We start from the raw sequence: 17,581 nt of genomic DNA, 5'->3' as shown, positions 1-17,581 counted from the left end.
CTTCGTTTTACGTGACAAGCGTGAGAAACAACGCTCTTGAAAGTTTTTAATAAGCATGCTAAATATGTATATTATGATTCTCGGCTCCACGAGCATGCATGAGGCATAGGTTCGATCCTAAAACTGGGTTTAGAGCCTTGCGGCTTTAAAGTAAATACTTACCTTTCTCTTGACTCGGTTTACATTTCCTCCATTTAAATTAATTATTTGCAGGAAAGAAAAATAAGTGGAAAATAAAATTTTCTCCACCTCATGTATCTACATGCATACTTAAGGTTTATAAACTGCAGTTCTTGTTACAGTGACAGATAGACCGATATATCTATTAATAATGAACGCCAAGAGCCATTGGGTTTTAAATTTTTAAAGCTATCAGCAAGTCCTGCCAGGATAATAAATGTATTGTAAGTACATCATGCGATACCCAAACTCGTTTCCAAGAGTTGACTTTTACTATTGACACGAAACGATAAACCGCTAATGAAGTATAGTGATGTTTTAATTCAAGTTAAGTTTATGTTCGTAAACTTCAAGATTTTATATAACTACGTGTTTTTGTGTAATATAATACTAATTGAGATGTTTTATTTAATCTTCTTATATTCTACAGGTATTTCAATAATTAAATGGTATCTGAATATAATTATCCTTTCATTCAAATAAGTAATTATATATGTAAATGTCTTTTAAACCAATTTACTTCATATCAAAGGAAATTTGATTTATTTACTTTAGACACTTCTTCATTTTCCGTTCATTCAACTTAATTTTAATTCCATACTTGCCAAAAATTAATATAAAAATTGGTTCAACTTCACTACCTCCCCTTAAAGAATGATTGAACGATCCGTAATGAACTGGCTAAGCCCTTAGGTAATATAATACGAGGAATTAGGCACCGTGCAGACTATACTGAACCCGTTTCATTCAGAAATAAAGTATTGTTCCTATAATACTGTTTAATTAAAACTATGGTGCTGTACTGAAACCAATCAAATATCAATGCAATAAAAAACCGTTTCAGTTTCGTAAACATATCAATAGTCTAATAGTAATTAAGTTTAATTGAAAATTGTACTTGTCTGCATTCTTCAATTCTCAATTTCAGAATAAGTCATATTGAAAAAAAATTAAATATAATAAAACCTTTACGTTCCTGCGTCGTAAGGCGTGGTGTGTGTACTGGGCCTAACATATTCGGCGGGTTGAAATGAGTGTGAATTATTTTCACAGTGACGTCTCATCAATTTTTAGCTTTTCGATTAAGTTTAGGGCACGATAATGAAGCTCAGATATACACGGTAAATTTATTAGGCAGGCTTTATCACATTTTTTATACATCATTAAATTATTCGGAGCACTGAATAATGGTCGGTAAGTTTATATTTAAATGCCTTGGTACGTTAAATTGTAATTCAGAAATCAATTTCAAATGTAAGTGATTTTTAAATCCAAATACATCGTTAATTGTTTGGAGGCATACATACGGATAGCATTTAATTTATTTCAAAGGTTTTGAAAACTAATATTTTATTATGGTACATCGTAAGAATTTTACATCGTATTTGGAAAGTAATTTATTATATTCCTTTTTTATACACAACACGTATAGAATAAGTTAGTATGTGATCACGGAGATTTAAAATCAAATTTAAAAAAGCATTTATAATAATGACAAATGATAATTAAGAATTCTGCAAGTTGAAATATGAATAACACTTTCCGACGTCAATATTTTTTTAAACTAGATGACGTCGGTATCGGTTTTTCCAAAACTATTCGTTAAAAAAAGTTGAACCTGGTCATTGCTTATTGCTGTCATATTTTATAAAAAGTTTTAACAAGGACTGAATTATTACTTTTGTTGATATTTTTTCATAGCACATAATATCGACTTTACTGTTCACCTGCAAAACGATCTGAATATAAGAAATATAATTATTTTATTTAATTGATTATTCAATAATATGCATTAAAAGCAATTTATAGGTCGTAAAACAATTGTCGTTCTTAATGAGCTATGTTTTATCTGAGTTAAAAATGTGCGTAGATATGGCGGACAATAATGCATATTCTATTTTTGTAAATAGTTGTATCTTTGTCCGGTAATGTCGTGACTATCATTCGCATGTTTCAACAATCATTAGTGCAACCATCTCAGTGTAATGGCGTTAGGTGGTCTTCCGGTCAATGTCAATCTAATAGATATAAGCCGATTAGAAGCGTACAGCGCACACAGTATAAACAATGTAACCATTCAATAGAGTACCGCTCACTTTTTTATTTAGTCTATGCTTTCAAAAAATAAACAACAATCTCTATGTTCTTATTCCTTTTTAAACTAAAAACACAATTTATAACGGGACCTTGTTAGCAGTTCATCGCTTACGTAAAAAGAGTAAGTAGTGCAAAAAAACGGTATTTAGGTAACAAGACTATCGGAGGGCCGTTCGTTAGCCTGAATTTCGTCGAACGGGAATCGAACCCAAGCCCGCGGCCGTCGTGGCCAGCCGTAGACAACGATCTCGCTCCCATTGTGTGCTTTGGAACTTGATAACATTCTGCTTTACTGTTAAAAAGGAGAATTTTAATGAAATTGTGAAAGAAAAAAGTCCCGTCTGAAGTGTTGCTTATCTTGTTAGCTATTATGTTCTATTTTCGAACTTATTATGCTTACGAGGTTAAAAATATTCAATTACACTGGAAGCTCTTTATCACAATGATACTAAATTGCTACAACTCCTTTTAAACAAATACGGAATACAATTGCAAACGTGTTTGGCGCTATATGTTGTAAATTGTAAATTCTTCACATATATCTGCAATAAGATAGGATTGTTCTGCTAAGTACCAATCCATCAAATAACGACAAATACTGATAGCCAATTGATTCCGCATGCGGACAGAATAGGTACCTATTCATTACACTAATGGCGGTCCATTGTCGATAGATAAGTTTTTTTTCTTTTGCAATATGCTTTGACTGTCCATTAGCGAGTGTCCAAACAAAAGTCAATGCCTCTAGGTGTGTCCGCTAATAAAATATTACACATCACTATTATAAGAAAAATTGAAAAAAAGAGTATATAAAAACATCGGCATAATGTCTCTTGACACCTCAACTTTATACAATGACACAGACTTTATAGATTTATGATTTTTATTAAGATGTTAATATATTTATATTAATGTGAAATACTAAAAAAAACTCTATGACGAAAACCAACAGACAGGATGAATAATTATGTTTTAAAAATAAATTAAAAGATGAAATGTTTATTTAAATTTTAAGTTTAAGTTTAAATTAATTAAAAGACAAATTCACGGTCGGCAATTGTTAAAATCGAACAAAAAGAAATCCACAGTTATTCTATTGAACTTGTACAAATATTTTGCCAAGAGATTGATGTTGCTCGTTAGAAAGTCTGGCTTCCAAATGATTGAAGCTTGCGAGTCATTATTATTAATTACTTAGTTATTGTTAACTACGAGTATCTATGGTGATGTTTAGTACTTGTACTCTAAAATAGATTTTGCAATGAGCATATTCTTTTAAATATTGTTTAGGTTTTTCTGTAGTCTTGCTTCATGTATTATACTGATACATAGTGCGTAGGTACGCATACGGCACAATACAATTTTTTAAATAAGTTCAATAGCGTTTTTGTCAATAAATTACGAGAAACTGATGATTTCATCCAATTAATTGGCGTTTCCTTTCATAAGTACGAAAAGGTATTTTGATTAGATGCTATGATATTTTGAACAGTTTTAAATCTTGAATAAATGAGCTACGCAGAGCATGCATTTGTACACCCTGTAACTACAATAATTGGATTTATTTTACAACAACAAATAGAACTTTTATAATAAGTGTTCATCATCAGCGCTAGCGTGGGTTGTTCGTCAGTCAGTCAGTTACTATTTAGACAGAAGTATTCTCTAATACCTATTTACCTGTCTATAATGTTAGTCATCTCAAGCGCTGGTAAAAAACTATAGATCTGCTATTGTATTTCATGTTTATTTTTATTTCGTTGTATTCTCTATTACAAACGGAACTGGTAGACGTGTAAAGATGATCACCATCGTTACACTAGCTCTAAGGCTTAATGAATACATGTAGGTTTAATGATATTTTTATACGACTACATGTTTGAATTTAATAATGTAAGTTGTATATGCTTCTAGTAATTTATTTATTACAGATATTTCCTGAGAGGTGTCTTGAAAACTTGTCAACGGTACTTGGAAAACTCATAAATGTAACAGAAGTTATTCAAAGTAAAGTACTTAAGTAAGTACAACAACGCATGACAATCATCGGTATTTTATTTCGCGTGCGTTTAATGAGTTAACAACACACTATTTATTAGTTTCTCAATTAAACTTTGGTCATAATATATGGGCATCATAAATGTTTTAAAATTTACAACCAATTACATATACCAAATGAAGTTATCACGGTAAAGTCACTAGTTATTCGTGTAATAAATCGTAAGGGATAAAACTCTCTCTATTATTTACCTTCAAAGTTGAGTTGACCGAGCACTGTTGTAATAACGCGGCCATTAAAACTCGTCTTTATTATAAACCTTTAGCATTAATAAAAAGAAAGTAAATTACTTCCATGATTTAGTTCTCACTTGACATCTTACAGAGCAACGTTTTATGGGAACACTTTTATAAACTGTTTTATTCGTTTATGTATATATTATAAAATATTGGAAGTTGTAATCATAAACAATAAAGACTAAAATATATTTAATTGCAAATTATAACGAAAATCTAATTTGTATAAAGTGTGATACACAGATACAATCTCATTTATTAAAACTTATTTACTTTTATTTTTCAATCATAAAAATAACAGTAAAGAAGTATTTATAAGTGACAGAGGCCAATGTAAATACTTTTAGTATGGTAATTTATTTAATTTCGCACCATAATATTATGGTTATTTCAGATTCTATGAGCAGCTTTGCATTCGCTTCGGATTTTAAGTATAGTAGAAAGCTATAACGATCAACTGCCTAGAATGAAGAAAAATAAGAAGTTTTAATTAAAACCAAGTGCATACCAATGCATAACTTAGCACCCATCTCTGTGTCCTTAATACGATCCTGTCAACCTGTTTATACTACGGCCAACAGACGACTATATTCATTTTATAACTCCACTTGAGGCCAGCAAACAAATTCCTTTTATTTCTTATAAAATATGCTATTAATAAAATTACACGCGTTCGTTTATAAAAATCAAGACATGTAGTAACTACTTGGTTATCAATCACCATTGTACCTGTGAGAGAGAACTGAACGAGATTTCGAGGATATTATGTTTTCAATTAGGGCTAGAAAATATGAACGTGGGATAAGACTCCGAACCTATGAACCGAAAAATAAATAAAACGTATTATTTGTTTTAAGGTGAAAAAGGGATATACAAGTACTCTATCTTCAACTTACCGGTTAACTTGTGTTAAAATGTAGCACTTATAAGAGACAACTGAAGGCATTCTGAAGTTAGCGTAGAATAATGAATAGTCTGTTTGAACAAAACGGCAACTCTATATCAGAAGACGGGAAAACTGGTCCTCGTGAAGAAGCCGGGGCGCCCTGCGGACTCTCCATCCGCATACCGGCCCATTGTGCTGCTCGACGAGGTGGGAAAAGTCTTCGAAAGGATAATTTCGAACCGCCTCGTCGCGCACTTGTCCGGATCTGGGCCGGACCTCGCGGATGGCCAGTTCGGCTTCCGCAGAGGGCGCTCCACGGTGGACGCCATCATGCGCGTAAGGGACCTCACGACGGGGACTGCAGTGTCCATAACAAAACGGCAACTTACACGGTCGTTGTAGCCGTGTCTTTGGACATCGCCAACGCCTTCAACTCCCTACCCTGGAGCTGCATACTGGAGGCACTCCGGTATCACCGGGTTCCTACCTACCTCCGTCATATAATCGAGGCCTACCTGACAGACAGGTATGTCATATACCCCGGTCACCAGGGCGAATGGAAACGGCGAGAGATGTCGCGCGGTGTTCCACAGGGTTCGGTTTTGGGACCGCTCCTGTGGGATATCGGTTACGACTGGGTGCTGCGCACCGACCTCCCGAACGGCGTTGGCGTAATATGTTACGCCGACGATACGCTAGTGTTAGCGCACGGGAGGTCGCACCAGGCGGCGGCCAACTTAATGGCGAGAGCGGTTGCGGCAGTTGTTGACAGGATCCGGCAATTGGGACTCGAGGTGGCGCTCCACAAGTCCGAGGCCATGTGCTTTCATGGCCGCGGGAACGCGCCACCTCCGGGTGGGTCCCAAATAACGGCGGGAGGAGTTTCCATCGGCGTCGAGACGACGATGAAGTATCTAGGACTCGTCCTCGACAGTCGATGGAACTTCGTGGAACACTTCCGACGTTTGGCTCCTAAGTTGGAACGGACGGGGGCTGCGCTTAAGCGGCTCCTGCCAAACCTCGGGGGGCCAAATGCCTCCTGCCGGAGGTTGTACGCGGGGATCGTGCGGTCCATGGCCCTCTACGGCGCCCCTGTGTGGGCGCCGAACCTGATGCGGCGGCCAGCTCGGGCGCTGCTCACGTCTCAGAGGGTCATGGCCATCCGGGTGATTCGTGGATATCGCACGATCTCCGGGGAGGCGGCGAACCTCCTTGCCGGATTACCGCCGTGGGATTTGGAGGCGAAAGTGCTCGCGCGCGTCTTCAGTCTGCGCGCCGACGCGTGTCGCCGGGGCGAAACTCCATTGCCGCGCCAGATAAGTGCGTGGCGGGACGAGCTCCGGCGCGATCTCATGGCGGAATGGCAGCAACGACTGTCGCAACCGAGGGCTGGGCTCACTGTCATCGCAGCGGTAAGTCCCCTCTTTGAGGAGTCTAGAGAGGCGCCACGGCGTCCTCACCTACCGCCTAACGCAGGTGCTTACCGGACATGGGAGTTTCGGTAGGTTCCTGTTCCTTATTGGGCGGGAGGAAACGCCCGGGTGTCATCACTGTGAGGACCGCCCGGAGGACACGGTAGAACATACGGTGGCGGTGTGCCCTGCGTGGGCTGAGCACCGCCAAGTCCTCAGGGATGTGGTCGGCGACGGCGACCTCTCGCGCCCGGCACTGGTTCAGGCCATGGTGCGGAGCGAGAGGGACTGGGATGCCGTCTCCTCCTTCTGCGAAGCAGTCATGCTAGCTAAGGAGGAGGCGGGGCGCGTGAGAGAACAAACCTCCTCACGCCCCAGCCGTCGCGAAAGACACTCCGGGCGTAGGGGATCCCGAGACGATCTCCGGCCACCGTAAGTGCTGCGGACGGCGAGCAAGGGTAGCTCACCGCCCGAACAGAACCAGACCCGTGCGTGCGGCGCGTCGCGTTCCGCGCGCGCCTCAAAGAGCCATCAGACCACCACAGATGGGGCCCAATAGGGCTGATGCCTGATCCGGAGCTGCGGACTACCTAGCGGGTTTACCGGGGCTCCGGCTCGAAAAGCAGGAGAAGGAACGGGGTGGTTTTTAGTCAGTAAGAGTCTGACACTCCCTCTCGCCTCGCCCAAGGCGAGAAAAGTCATTGGATGATTTTCCCCCTCAAAAAAAAAAAAAAAAAAAAACTCTATATCAGAACCGTCCTATCCAATCGTAACTATTACAATAATGTTACTTGTAACGTATTAAAAGTAAAACATAGTGTATAAAATATAAAATTGCGCGGTCAGCAACATATTAACTGTCGCTTGAGAGTCGCAACAGGCGGTCCCTCAGTGCCCACCAATTGCACGGCTCAGTTTCATAGATTACCACGGCTCGTATTACAAGACACTTCAATATTTACTAGTATTGCCTTAAAAGTCACACAAGCATTATTAGCAACGCTTCGTGTATATTTATTTTAATTGAATGTATGTTTGTTTTGTTTGTTATTATTGTATGTTCAACGAAATAGCACAAGTTCAACTTTAGGGACTGATGAACATTTTACCTCTACTGTAAAATAGATTTCAGTTTTATTTTTTCCAATATTCAATCTTATTGCCATAGCCTAAATTGCGTTAAATCATATTGTACTCTTACACATAATCTAACTAATTTATCTTTTAACTTCTGGTCTATTCTTTAACAACAAAAAACTAATCAAATATGTTTTTTTACAAACAACTGTAATAAACAAAACGTGTAAAAGAATGTGTAAATATAAAATGAATTATTATTAGTTAATAGCAAACGTAAAGGGACGAGATGAGTTGTATCTGCGTGCAGATCACGGCACTAAGTTGAGAGCGAGATTATCATAAAGCAGCACAGCGACCAGTGTCGCGGCAGATGTTTGATAAACGCACTAACAATGCCACATTAGTATGAACTTAGAAACAATGTAAATTATGAAGATACCACCAAGTGGGTAATTCTTAGCCAAATACTTGTTTGTCTTGGCTATCAGTACCGCAAACGCCAACATTCCACAACACCATTCGCTGAACCCCGACTTAGCAACGAGTAGCATCAAGTATAGAGTATAATAGAGATAAGTTTATCTCAACTCAAAAGTCATAAACTTCATCGAGTACACGGCTAAGTCGCCGTTCGATAGCTAAACTCGCGACGTACAAATCGGCCGTGCAACCAGCAGATCTAGCTAAACTAAACACGAGTAAAAGCAACAATAGTCTCGCCCGACATGGAAAAAGTCGTGACCGACTCGAGCTCGGGTCAGGCAGGATGCTGCGGGCGTAAATAATGCCGACGTCCGATCTTAATTATCGCTCCATCGTTAGAGATGACCGACGGGCAGACCGAAATCGGCGAGGTGGTTGCGACATCGCTTCTCTGTCGGCCGAAGTGCCCCGTCATTATCGAACGGTGTATCGCCCACCGATAAATCGCTAGAACCACCTGCGAGACGGCCGGTGTTATTGTACGGTTTTGGCAGCAGACATTATAATTCTTTTGTTACTATTGCTATTATTTTCATCGCGATGACTCGTCGATTTAATACATTCGAAGATTGGAGATAATATCCGATGATTTTAAAAGGATTTGATTTGAAACAAAAGATTATTTTGAAACAAATGGCTATAGCAAATCAACATTGGCGCAAAAATATCTAGGATAGCTTCGTAACTGATAATTTTTTTGATAGAATAGGCACAGCACAGTAATGCTGTAATTACAAACCAATCGGGCTGAGGAAAAAATTCAAGTCATATCTACCCAAAATATGTATAAATGATAAGCTCTCATTTGGTTTCAGTTCGTTAATCGTTAAGTGCTTTGTATTCGCCGCTGCGCTTGCACCGATCTCGATCCGCGAGGGACGTTGAAAAATTCAGAGCTCGTGATTTTCGTTCGTGTACTTCATTTATTTGCACGGCGACGGCGAATATTGTTTACTGCACAACTAGCAGAACTTTCCGACTTTCGCTCCAACTAGGCAAAACAGAATAAATATTACTATCAGAATAAAAATACACGCCTTAAAATGAATTTCTTCTACTTGTGTTATCTCTGCATCACAGTTGAATTATAATTTATTATTAAATACAATAATAACTATTGTTTCACTTCGCATCTTTTAATCTTTCACCAATTAGACAGAATTTAAAATTTCTAACAACCTACTTTAATGTTAAATGTTATCTCCTAACGATTAAGATCAGACGAATGCAGAGTCATGTTATAATATGGACCATATTGTTACTGAAGTTTTACCCAAAATATTTGAGACGCGCGTAGTTATTACGAAATTATACTATCGATCAGGCAATAATACGAGGATAGTGCCCTCGGGTGGCGAATTTAGGAGAAATTGAGGGTGCCTGCGTGCCTTCCCGCGAGCTGTATAATCCTTGCATGCATGCATAATGATAAATGTTATTCACCAAGATCATATAGCACGAGGGAAACGATTTCTACAATCAAAATACTTTGAAGATACACAGACACAAGCAGTTGATTCGTCATGATTACTTGTCTCTAACATGATATCTGCGCTGTAACACAACGGTACCGTTGAAACAGATCAACAGCTACAGATATTTACACACGTAATATTTACCCAACTATCGATAAGTAACGGTGTTCTGTGTTTGAAAAACATTTTATATATTGCAAAAATCTCAAAAGGAATGCCTATTTGATGATTCAGTCTAATTTACATTTATTGGCTGGACATAAATCAACTCTGATTATATGTTTTAAGTGTATAATAAGATAAGGCCGGTTGCTGATTATTAGTGTAAGCATGTGCCTTTATATACCTACATATATAGGCATCGATCAATCTGTTACTTAGTGGACATTATTTTCGGTAAACATAGGTCCGAAACGGTTCCGATCGATGTGCTCAGGGCGATGCAAATTGCGTCGCCTGTTATCGGTGCACTTTATCCGGGGTACTTTTGTGCATATTTTACATATATTTGTGGGGATGCGGCCGATAGCCGGTGTGGGCGGACCCAGCGGCCGCATGCTAATGCACGCGGTAAACGTGCCAGCGCAGATCTGGACTTAGGCAAATTGAACGTTAAAATCGTAGTACTGAATGTGTCGTATCTTCTCTACTGTCTGGATTTATAAACATGTGCGTTTAATTTGTAATATATCGGCATCTAGTTAACATTTATGAAGTGTGTGTTGAAAAATATGTAACCATGAATATTACTTGTGTTTAGTGTACGAATGCACTGCCAAGTCATTTTCATATCTAAATATCGTTCGAAGAGACATAGATCAAACGCGTAATGCATAGGCACAAAATAAATAGAGGCAATAAAGATGAGTATCGCGTCTCTCGGCCACTAATCTCTGACACCATAACATAATTGTGCAGAGTCCCGGGGGGATAGCGGCCTCGCTGCGGTCACGAAGTGCTCTAAACATAGAGTCTAGCCCTAAACGATGCCACCATATCCGTCGGCGGACAACATCCACTCATAAGTTCGTGTAGCCTCAGCCTCACGGGCTCTCGGCGCTCGGCTCACGGCCAGTGCCTACTACATAGTCACCATAGCTTCACATCTACACTGCACACTGTATTTTCCAACGGTACTGAAGATTTGTCCAATGTTTTACAGCGCGATGTACGTTTTACAACGTCTTACAATGTTTAGATACCTGTGCAACAATGGGCAATCCAAGTACATGTTTATTATTTTATATTATGCGGAAAATTAATTTTTGTTCAAGATTTTACATATTCTTTACTTGTTAAATAGAAACAAAGATGTTAAACCAATATTCATGAAATTCCAAAGGCCATTTAGGGTACTATGAAACTTGAAAACTAGTTTAGAATTTAAATAATGAGTTCTAATTACTTTAAAAAGATAATATCACTTTTTGGTGTAAGTTTAAATATTGTATCATACCGAAACTTTACAAACACCATTTTTAATTCAATATTCAATACTTTTTTATAAGTTCGAGCATCTTGTATCTTTAATCTGTTAATAATTCCAGAGATATAAACTAGTTGAGTGAAATTAAATAATCCATATTTATGTACGTGGCAGAATGTCAATAAAAGTCAGTTGGTCAGTAATGAATAGTAAGTATGCTGGTAGATGGGCGCTTGACATTTCAGTTGGCGACGATAATAAGAACCAATAGCTTTTTTACCGCAAGATAAAGTCGCGGAATATGTTAATATTTTTATTCGCATTTATACTTGTACATCGTTATGATCTAGTTACATTCATTTCCAAGCAGATCGGTATCTTCGACTGTCTAGATTTTATTTTTACTTGCTCGATGAGTGAGTACTAAACATACCTACTTCAGAGTGACGTAGATGAAACAGTTCTGAAGAGTGATTGCATTAAAAAATGAAATGAGGTAATAAAGGGAGTGACGTAAAATTTGGAGGTAAACGACTTGAATGATTGATGTTCGTAAAATTACACTGTTTCAAAAACGTCAGAGTTGTGTGGTCATCCTTCAGACGATAAGGCTTACATTCGCTTGAACGTAGTGCGTAATTACGTGAAAAATGTTAATCTTACATTAATAAAGGAAATGATATTGCATTGTAAATGTGTAAGATAGGCCGTAATTTATGGGCCACAATATATCCACTATATGCAAAAGGGCTTTAAACGTACAGTTATCGAGTGCAATTTCAAGTTTCAAACTAAATAGGGAAATCGTAGGAATGTAAACTGGCAATAGTTTTTCTCCGTACTCGCATACAAGGCTTGAATTAGACAAATAGCAGTCATTTATCGTTTTCTACACGTAATTTCCATTTCAATAATAATCTATGTAAGTTATAGCGCGGATAAATCAAGTTCATAACCGCCATCGTGCGACCGATGCGTTGGCGCTGCACCGAAAATTACAGAAAACGTAAAATAAAAACTTATAATATTATTAGTTTGTTATTCGTTACCTACTTTAAATGTGTAGTAATAGAAAATATTACTATTCGTTGCTGAATTGATGCAGCGTGGGAGCCATAAGAAAAGGTTTAGGATCACGTTATAGATGACCAGTCTTTGACGTCAGTAGTAGTACTAGGCAGTGTGTCGGTATCCTATCACTTATGCGCTATTGTTATGTTAAGCTCAACCTGTTCTTACTGTACCTGTCAGATACCGTCTTCTAATACTCCTCATGAGTATTGCGCACGCCTTATAAGAACGTACCGTATTTTTATCAACAACGGAAACATTCAGCTCTTAGCACTTACATCCAATGGCGGCATACGTTTTCCTAAATTATGATAATTGTACGTGTACTTGTTCAATCCAGTGATTACAGAACTCGTAGGTGTCGCTGCAGAAGAATCTTAATGATATTTCAACTAAGTATTATGTAAATGATATTACAATTTATTTTTGTAATAGATTCTATCCGATAAGATGTTCGAGTTTTGATATTGTCAATTTTTTACGTCTATTAAGTGCGGGTCATTATTCAACACATACGCTACAAGGAAACATTCAATATTTCTTATTAATCTAGTAGCGAACCGCAATCAATTATCGAAACTTGACTAATCGACGATCCCAATAAACCGACGTACTGTCATTTCTCTTCCCTTAATCGATTACTTCAAACATGAACTCTAGGGGGTCCACTAGCGCTCAGACGAGCTACGCCGCGCCGTACAGAGTACGCGGCCCCATCGCCGTCGCGTACCTAACCTTTTTGTCCATAATAAATCTTTTTAGTCTTTTTGTTGTGAAGTATGTAGCGCTTGCCTGTTCAACCGTTCGTTGTTTATGCTCGCTACACGCCACTACCGACACCGGTCAACAGTCATATTTTGCTATCTCATACAATTTAATATACTGTTTGATTTTATAACACTTTACACAGTTTATGTGCGAGCTGCCAGCTGTCAAGTGTGGCGGCTCGCTGAGGGAGCTGCGCCCGTCAATAACACAATTAGATGGACAAACGTTGTCATTTCCGTATTATATTGCCTCCATTCAGAAATTAATAAAGCTGCTGAGAATTTGTATGGTAACAACTATAAAGTTAATATTTACAATCGATCCCTACGGTTCTCATGCATTCTCATTTCGTGAACAATAAATTTTATTAACACGTTCCAATCGATTTCCTTGAGAGGTTTAAATGCGAGATCACACAATCAACGTTAATTGCTGCTTCTCTTACGTGCCATATCGTAGGCGTCAGGGTAGGCACTATGGAGGCTGGCCGAGACGGTGCCCTCATCCAGATACAAAGAAAAGATTGAGTCATCATAACAAATGCACAGGCTGTCCTCAGTGGCGCGGCTCGGCGGCCGAGGGCAGGGAACTCTCTACAATCGGCCTCTTCTTATCTGTGACGGCTCCGATCATTGTGTCCCGAATACTTCGTGCTCCACAGTACGAATGACGAAATGCTGCTACGTTTTAGTCTTTTACTTTTCTCTGTCTTCGTTGACTTGTCGAGTTCTTTTCGAACTGTTTTTTGTAAATGTTCAATCGCTACGCTTGTAAAGCTTGCTCTGACTTCATAAATCTTATCTAATTCATCGCATCAAGCGAGAATTAAACACCTTGTACCTTCGTCTTCAGATCACTAAGTAAAAAATAGTAAGTGTACGATCTTAAGAAATAATCATTGGTTCAGTATTCACCATAACTCAAATAAAAACAGTGTCTATCAAGTATTCATTAATGTTGATCAATAAATACGTAATTATGTTCTGATGTAATCAATCTTTGCGAAATATTCAAACAAAAACTCATCAAAATACACCTTAAAAATGAAGAATGAAAAAATGGGACCCACCGAAAGAGGTAAAAAAAGTTTAAATTACAAAAAAGGAACAAAAACTACTCCATTAATCATATTGATGAATGCACTTAGTATCACAGATACTAACATCGAATGCGATGCATCCTACTCAGAACATTATTTTTGATTTTCTTTCAATTCAACCCTTTCAAGTTGTCCGAAATATTTTAATAATGCCGCATACACTCTCCTGTTACATTTTGGAAAATGAAACATCACGTAATGATGTTTCGAATCGCGCAGGTTTGATTGAGGCGACTGTTTAATTAACACGACGATCATTCATTTCTTGTTGTATAATTATTTTGGTTGAAAAGGTTACTGGTAATGATGATAGGAGTATTCGTTACTGCACGCAAACGGTATTGTGCCACGAGGAAGATTAGCACGGACACGTGAAGTTGCCCAATTTTTGCATAAAGTCTCTTTCTTGCTGGGAATCATTCTAAAATAAAATGATTATTTATCGATGGTGGAGCATATGAAGCAAAAGGGCCACAGGCGTATTTTGTCAACCCGTCCGGCTGTCGCATCGGGCGAGACGGGCGGATGGCCGGCGGTCAGCCGAGTCACACATTTGTCGAGCCACTCGCTCGCTGGCTGCATTTTTAGAATTATTAATTTGGTTCGTGTTCTTATACTGTGTTAAAGTGGCCGATTTTGTGCCAACCTCATAAATAAAACATCACCAGACTTCTCTTGCGACTGTTTTATAGGAGTCGACGGTTGCTTAAATACGTTATTATTAAGTTGCATTGTTTTACTTTAAAAGGCATTGTTTTTGTAATACGGCAAATTAAAGACGTCATGATTTCATGACGTTCCATAAATTAATTAATTAATTTCAATTATTAGAAGTCACTTGTACGAACGGCATGTCTAATTCCATAAATATAAACAAGAAGAACAAGCAATCCCAAAAGAAATAAACATTAAATATTTTTATTTACTTTTTGCAGGTGGAAGTTGTAATCCTGGACAAGAACGACAGTCCTCCGGAGTTTAAGAACATCCCGGCTGCGTATATGGCATCAGAGGACATGGCTCCGGGTCAGCGGATAGCGACTATCTCAGCCGAAGACCCGGACACCATCGGCAGCATCACGTACAGCATCCAGAACGATGAACCGACGCCATTTTCTCTGGACCCTCAAACCGGACTGTTGACTCTAAAAGATCCTTTGGACAGAGAAACGACTTCTGAGTACCAGGTGATCGTGAGAGCAGACGACGGGGTCCAGTTCACGGACGTAACTGTTGTTGTTCAGGTTTGTTGTTTTTTATACGAGAAACTCGAATTACGTACAGTCGTAATAAAGATACTTAGATCTTGTAACATAAGGCGTACACTCGTTAACAGAAGCACATTCACGTTTTATGACGATATCATGAACTTGTTCTGAAATTAATACGCAAACAGTAATATATCAGCCTCACAAATACACACCATGATAAGATAAACGAAATTCTGGAAGATGTGTATCTTTTTCAAAAATTTATTATTAATCGAAGATGCGGTCTTGGCTATACGCTCTTACTAAAGATCTATTCATACAAAGAATCGCTTTATAATTACCACTTTAACTTAGCAACATAATCCGTAAGTCGTAACAGTTTTGTTACTGCATGTACATGGTACACACTACCAAACATCAGTATGTCGGTCCATTGCCGCGTCGGCTCAAATCAGTAGAGCTCTTATCTAGCGTGGCGTCTACATCCACTTGTCTGTCCGATGGATGACCACCGATTAACTTATCATTCAGCCTCTTCCATACTGTTTACGATATCTAACACTTTTCTGCATTTGATTTACGTCTTTTTATCGTGACTTAGTACATTCTAATTGATGTCTATATTTATTGAGTAAGATACCTATGCCTTAATGTTACTTTCAGGTTACAGACACGAACGACAACCCGCCAGTTTTCAAAGAAAGTGCTTACTCTTTCGATATTCCCGAAAATGCTGCGAGAGGTTCTGTAGTGGGCACCGTTGCGGCCATTGACCTCGATTCAGGACCCAACGCCCAGCTCACTTACACCGTCATATCAGACTGGGCTAATGACGTGTTCTCGCTCAACCCTCAGACGGGGGTGTTCACTTTGACCGCTAGACTGGATTACGAAGAGGTAAGTTTTAACATAGAATTTCAACTTCTAGTATAACTTCTATGCACTATACACTTCATAAAACTTTTTGGAACTTATTGTCGATTACACTAAAGACACATTTTCGAGCATTCATTAGCAGAATAACGGTTAGTTTTTTTTATTAGAAAACTCACAACAACAGGCAACAGCTCCGCTGTAGCACCGCAAAGGAAAAAAACTCCAAAGATAAGACTGAGATTAAGGTCACGTACAAAGTACGTTACGCATGCTCATTGCTCAAGTCTCGATGAACCGAACCGAAAATAAAATGACAGCAAATGTTAATTGGGCTTTAAAACGATTGAGTAGTAAATGTACATTGACAATAACCTCACAGCGGGCACACGGCTGCACCGAGATACGGAGGCAACAGTTTAAAAACACTCGTAAAGTGGCGCGACATCGTCGTAAAAACGGACGAAATGTGCAATTAAAAACACTTAAAATAGATTAAGTGATTACCGTGGAAAACATTTGCGAACGATCAAGAAACAAAACTGATTCAATGCAGTTCTAGACCTTGGCATATTGGGCTCGGTCTACTAAACCGTATTTTTAAATAGTCCATTTACAATTTGAGCGAATAATAATTTCCGGAATCTATTTTGAAATTTGAGTCGTATTGACAAGACCTCAAGATCGCATTTACCTGTATGGTCTGGTTTGAGCTGCCCTTTCATGTACTAAAATAGTCTGATTGATTCCAATCCAATCGTTGATTGCTCGTCGGCAATAAATAACAATTGTATCAAGTAGATGTTATTGCATTCAAGACTTTTATTTTGATACATTTGCTTGTGTAAATACGGAATTAATTAAAGCTTAATTAATTGTGTCGGTAAACTGTACTTATATGTTCGGTAGCGAAGTCTTGCGACCTACACTCTTGAAGGGATAATCAATTTAATCTGCATTCGTTTAAGTTTTTTCGAACAGGACGAAGTCTGCTTGTTAAGAAAAGTGGTCAATATTTTATTGATGGTACCTTTTTATTTTATGAATGTTGCAATGTTGATAAAGTAAATACTTAGCAGCATGTTAAAATTTACGAAGACATACATCTGAAATACGTACGTTTTTTATTTGAAACACGTCAATACTCTTCGATCTTTGATACTCTAATTGAATCGGACTCAAACTCTCAAAAGCTCCAAGATTAGAACCATGCTTTGTTTACAGA

The 17,581-nt window shown here is 38.4% G+C and overlaps 1 protein-coding gene and 1 long non-coding RNA gene across 2 annotated transcripts in view; both read left to right on the top strand.

Moving 5' to 3' along the window:
• LOC126912687 (uncharacterized) overlaps window positions 1-17,581 on the top strand; it is a 346,191-nt gene that overhangs the window by 260,560 nt on the left and 68,050 nt on the right. The gene's annotated exons all lie outside the window — the stretch shown is intronic.
• Window positions 1-17,581, top strand: part of LOC118264954 (cadherin-related tumor suppressor) — a 119,496-nt gene that overhangs the window by 86,360 nt on the left and 15,555 nt on the right. Inside the window, exons 2-3 of the mRNA XM_035577627.2 lie at window positions 15,208-15,516; window positions 16,147-16,380. Of these exons, the coding sequence (XP_035433520.2) occupies window positions 15,208-15,516; window positions 16,147-16,380 (543 nt within the window). The remainder of the gene's footprint in view (window positions 1-15,207; window positions 15,517-16,146; window positions 16,381-17,581) is intronic.

The sequence above is a fragment of the Spodoptera frugiperda genome, chromosome 28 (genome assembly GCF_023101765.2).
Source record: "Spodoptera frugiperda isolate SF20-4 chromosome 28, AGI-APGP_CSIRO_Sfru_2.0, whole genome shotgun sequence".
In the NCBI taxonomy this organism is placed as follows: domain Eukaryota; kingdom Metazoa; phylum Arthropoda; class Insecta; order Lepidoptera; family Noctuidae; genus Spodoptera; species Spodoptera frugiperda.
The sequence above is the reverse complement of the archived record's forward strand: the minus strand, read 5'-3'. Positions and strand labels throughout refer to the sequence as shown.